Here is a 5,722-nt window from a genome sequence, read left to right as displayed (position 1 = left end):
CTTCTCTAAATGAACAATGATGAACATTTGTCCTGTTTACATGCATGTTTTTTTTTTCTAAATACAAATGATGTATGTTTTATGTTCATAAAGCTGTCACATGACAATAGGGAGAAAAAGAGGTCATATCAAACCAGGTCATGACATTGAAGCTTGTTGGTATTTTCCGCCCTTCTGTTTTAAACGCTAAGTATGTGTTGTCATCAATTTCGGTAGATATTAACTTATGTAAACAGTATTGCATTTTGTGTAACTGCATTTCATCCGGTGCTCAGATGTGGGTATTGGATTTATGGTTGTAACCTAAATGTAAATTAAACTTCAATGGTTTTACAGTAGTTTGTGTGTAGTTTGTCAGATGCTTAATAAGTTTATATATCAGTCAAGATTTTATACACGTTATTTTTTCTCAAGGAGACACCTGATGTGGCTCTAAGAACAAGTCTAAGTCAACTTTTATAAATATTACGCACGTTTTATAAATAGGCTTGAACTGTAGTCACATCATAAATAATGCTATATGATGTAAAGATAATATAACCGTTTTCATTAAGGTTCCATTTGGTTCAGACTTAGTTAACATTAACTATACTTCAAAAACATTTACTAATCTTAGTTAAATTTTATTATTAATTTTATTGATTATTCAAATCAAAAGTTGATATTTATTGGATCTGAGCTAACATGTGCAAAAACTAACAATGATCAGTTGAAACCAATGTTTTAAGCACTGTAACAAATATATTTCTTCATTGTTAATGTTAGTTAATGAATTGATTAATGTTAACTTATGTTGTAAAATTTTATAAAACAATATTATAAAACATATTGTGGCACATTTTAGCACGATGTCTTAGAACATGTTGAAACCAAAATAGTGGATTTCAAACATTTTATGCCATGATCTTTTTTTGGAATATAAATGTTATTTAAAACTCCAACATTAGCTATATTATATTAAATCTCCAACATTAGCTATATCATATTTTATTACATGGCTTGGCTGAATTCCAATGTAGAATGCGGTCTGTTATTTCCATAGACAGTAAAGGTTATTTCTTGATAACAGACCGTTGCCATGAAAAACAGCGCGTTGCTATGGACGCGGAACGGACTATTTTCAGTTTAGCGGAAGCAATACAATCGTTTTTAAATCAATAAACTCCTTTTTAAATCAATAATTCGTGTCAAATGATTTATTTATTTTGTAGGTAGCCATGTAATAAGTGGGATAATTCGCGGAGGGGTCTTGAATCAGCCTGAAGGGGTTGTTATTCGCTATAACGACCGCCTCTCTATACCACATTATCCCTTAAAGGGGGGGTACAATGGTGTTTCATGTATTCAGAGCTGTTTACAGTGTTAAAGAGATGGATTCTCATGCTTAACATGGCCAAAGTTTTTTAAAAATATTTTGGACGAATAACGGAGAATTTCTGTCCCGAAAATCTTACTTCCGGGTTGGTACAAGTTTCGGCTGGGTTTTTTTCGACCGTGGATCTAATGACGTAGACCAGAGTGGAACTCCTTATATGAGCATTTCTCCCGGAAAAGCGCGCCCGCGCACACGTCGACCAGAGGAGAGCGAGACCGCGCACATCAACGCGCTTCAACAGGAAATCATCGGCAGCGCTGCATAGTGTCTCCAAAGTGTGTTTTTGGATGTGAGGGAAAGCTTACCATGTTCAGCTTCCCAAAGAACCCAGCGTTAGGAACAGTGGATGCAGATTGTTTTTCCGGGGCAAAAACGAGTTGTGTAGACTGTTTGTTCCCTGCATTTCGACGATGAATGTTTTATAAACAAAGCCCAGATCGACGGATTCTCTCTATGGCTCTGGCTTCGCCCACACGGCCCGCCTCCAGACGCTCGTTTTTTTCCGGAAAGACTCGGTACAGCCTATCTTTCTTTAATAAATATAATAAAACTAAAGACTTTTTGGAGATATGAAGGATGCAATACTACTCTATAGGTACTCAAGATTAACAGGAGATTGAGTGAAAATGAGCATTTCACCCCCCCCTTTAAGGTTACATATTAAATCTCCAACATTAGCTATTATATTAAATCTCCAACATAAGCTTTATTATATTATATTAAATCTCCAAGCTATATTATATTATATTAAATCTCCAACATTAGCTATATTATATTATATTAAATCTCTAACACTAGCTTTATTATATTAAATCTCCAAAATTAGCTATATATTATATTAAATCTCCAAAATTAGCTATATATTATATTAAATCTTCAAGATTAGCTATATTACATTAAATCTCCAACATTAGCTATATATTATAATATTATAAACACATTATTGCATGTAAAAAGACAAATCACACAAGCAGGAATGACATTCTCAGTCCCTGACTAACACAAACCCCATTGCATAACAACATAAAATGAAATATACCTATAAAATATAGAAAAGCTGTGAAATATGAAGCCATTGAGTATTTGAATGATCTGGAAAATTTATTGCACAAATACATTTTACAGTGACACATATAACATATAATATAAATATGAATAGCTGCAATATTTTGTGCGCAGTAGAAAGCAGATGATCAAGCAGAGTGATGTGTCCCCTGAGACCTGCATTCATAAAACAAAGAATTGAAAAATGTCACAATAACATCAACTAAAAATGATCAATATGGCCATTAAAAGACAAATCAACACACCTTTTATTGTTCCGAAGTGTGCCGGTGTTTTCTTCTGTTACACAATAGATACAGAATGTAAAGCTGAATATTTTTCATAAAATATAAAATACTACTGCAGGTCAAGCTTTACTTACATATGATGGTGACTCCAGTCACTCCAAAGTGTTTTAGTAATTGTGTCCTGAGCTCGAACGCAGAAAGTATATGGTTTTTTGCTGTTCACCTTGTAATGTGTCTCGATGGTTTCCATTTTCTATGGCACCAGAAATGAACATCTTTAATATTTTTGATCTTAATAAACTGATCTTGAGAATTAAAAAAAAAAAAATCAAGGAAATTGGCTTACTTCAACACGACTTCCTGTGTGGTTACAGTGATGATTGTTGGGAACCACTTTCACCTCGTAGGACAGGGGAAAGAAACTGCAGGGGAAACTCCACGTCTTAGGGGGGCGCCACTCAAACACGTCATCCTGGATCTTGGTGATGTTAACTTTATCTGGTTGGACTGAGAGTTTGAGTTAGAGTTAGGACAGTTTAGTACAGTGGTTCTCAACCAGGGGACCGGGGCCCATTAGGAGGCCTCAAGATGACTTAAAAAGATTTAATACGAATAAAATCAAATCTTACAACGTCGTCATGGGCATTTTTTTAATGAATACACATTTTACTATTTAATCCAAACTCGAAAATATTAAACCGGTTATATCTTTTTTTTTTAAATCCTGTAAATTAAAAAAAAAAGTGTAATTATAGATATATTTAAATACATGACACACGTTTCAATAGAAAGGACATTCATGTAACTTTAGTTTACCATAATTGAAGGAAATATAATTATAAAATTATGATTAAATCCTACTTAAGCACTTCTACTAAGTGTCTGAAAGCACTTTCTTGTCTGAAAGTATATTATTTTAAAGTATATTATTTCTGTAATATTCCATAATTCATTTTTTTTTTTTTCGCAGCCCACAAAAACAATTTGGTCACAATTTTTGGCTTCAAATACTAAATCAATAGATATACTCTTCAAAATGAATACCAAAAAGTCTTCAAGTTCAGTATCATGTATTTGTGTTCATATAAATTATGGGTCTACACGGTAACGGATCCCAAATCTGAAGTCCATTACATGTAGTGACCACCCGGGGGCACAAAAGCTCTTACCAATGTCTCGGATGAAGAAAGTCCTCTGGTGCTCCTCCAGCCGATACAGGTTTCTGACGAACAGAGTGAGATTGATGCTCCTAGGCTCTTCAGAGTACGGACAGTAATCCTCGTCGATACACGTCAGTCCAGAGATATCCGAGTCCAGAGTGCAGTTCAGCAAACTAGAGTTCCTGTATAAACACGTGCCCAGTTTAGCTCTGATTTGCTCTTTCAACATAAGCCTAGCCTGATTGGTTTCACTTTATTTTGATGGTTCCTTTAACACATTGTGTTGACTATAAGTAACGTTGCACCTACATGTCTACTAACTGTCATTAGAGTGTTAGTAGAGTATTAGAAGACTGGTAGGGTTGTTGGGTAGCATTACAATAAAGAGTTAGCAGATATTAAAGGGGTGGTATAATGCCCTTTTCACAAGATGTAAAATAAGTCTCTGATGTCCCCAGAGTGTTTATGTGAAGTTTTAGCTCAAAATACCCCACAGATGTTTTCATATAGCATGTTAAAATTGTCACTTTTTGAGGGTGAGCAAAAACGCAGTTTTCGTGCGTATCCCTTTAAATGCAAATGAGCTGCTGCTCCCGGCACAGGGGGCGGGGCTTCAACAGCTTGTGTCTTTTTACCTCACACAGACATTCACTGGAAATTTCAAAAACTTTTAGCCTTTTATGTTCAAACCGAAGTCAGACAAAGATGGATAGGCTCAAGAAGAAGTGAAACCATGTAGACAACATTTCTGAATGGTTAGATGATGAATTTATGTAGCTTATGTGTAGTTATCTTCTAGTCATTGATTAGCATATTCTGTCTTGATAATCTATAAATCGTGTTCCGGGGGCGGGGTTTATGTAAATTGTAGGGTTAGTGATGTCACTAACCCGGGAGGAATGCAATGTAGTCTCTACCAGCCGTTTGTTGTAGTCCTTAAAAAGCGATTTCTTTAAAAGCAAATATCTCCCTTTGCTTTGAACTTTGAGCGTTGTAACTTTGCAGATGTTGTTTATGCTCAAACAGTAACATTACACACTAACTAAAGTTAGAAAAGTGAAATCATATTCAACCAGCCCTTTAAAACAGACAGTCTACGAATACTCTAATGAGAGTTAGTTGATAGTTAGAGTTAGAGTGTATTGGCAAAGTTACTTATAGTCAACAGAATGTTTAAAAGGGACCATCAAAATAAAGTGTTACCGCCTAATTAAATTGATAAATGAACAATCCAGAATAAGTATAATCCAGAATATTTACCGTATTGCAGCGAAATATACCACGGCTCTTTCTTTCCGTTCCTGATGCCACTTCCAAGAGCAATGAAACTGTCCGTTATAGTTTCTCGCAAAACAAGAAACAAATTCTAGACAGACAATAAAAAAAAGTTGAGCAGTCGAGTACAGACAGTGAGAAAAACAAACAAATCATATGTACATTTTATTAAATCAATTTGAATCACTGAATCTTTGTTTTTTTCAAAAACTACAGAGCCCTGCACATGACATGCGGACAAAAATATATATCATGGACACGAATCGTGGACTTGCAGTGCATTAAGACACTGGTTTTGTATGAAACGTTTCATGAAATACTGTTTAAATATGCACATGAGGTATTATGTAATTAAATATGCATTAGGCTACTTCTTATTTCCAGAACTGAAATCTAAACATCGGATACAGTTTCAAAATCCGTGTTTCGTTGTGTTGACATGTTAGAGTTTAAGGTTGTACACATCTATTTTTATCACTCCATAAATAAGAAAATGTCAACAGGCAAAAATGTTATATAAATCAGGCAAAGGATATATGAAGAGCTACTAAAGTGGAGATTTCGGACTGTATTTTACTTAAAAATCTACAGACACAAACAGATAAAGCGCAATAAACATA

At 34.6% G+C, this 5,722-nt stretch overlaps 1 protein-coding gene across 1 annotated transcript in view; it reads right to left on the bottom strand.

Annotated features, from left to right (window-relative positions):
- Positions 1–2,454: 2,454 nt before the first annotated feature.
- Positions 2,455–5,722, bottom strand: part of il12bb (interleukin 12B, b) — a 6,764-nt gene continuing 3,496 nt past the window's right edge. The window contains exons 4-9 of the mRNA XM_079898347.1: positions 5,088–5,193; positions 3,837–4,009; positions 3,014–3,174; positions 2,802–2,920; positions 2,686–2,719; positions 2,455–2,596 (exon numbers count right to left, since the gene is read on the bottom strand). Coding sequence (XP_079754473.1) covers positions 2,689–2,719; positions 2,802–2,920; positions 3,014–3,174; positions 3,837–4,009; positions 5,088–5,193 — 590 coding nt within the window. The 3' untranslated portion in view covers positions 2,455–2,596; positions 2,686–2,688. The remainder of the gene's footprint in view (positions 2,597–2,685; positions 2,720–2,801; positions 2,921–3,013; positions 3,175–3,836; positions 4,010–5,087; positions 5,194–5,722) is intronic.

The sequence above is a fragment of the Squalius cephalus genome (assembly GCF_949319135.1).
Source record: "Squalius cephalus genome assembly, chromosome: 17".
Classification (NCBI taxonomy): Eukaryota; Metazoa; Chordata; class Actinopteri; order Cypriniformes; family Leuciscidae; genus Squalius; species Squalius cephalus.
This window is presented reverse-complemented; position numbering and strand designations above follow the sequence as displayed.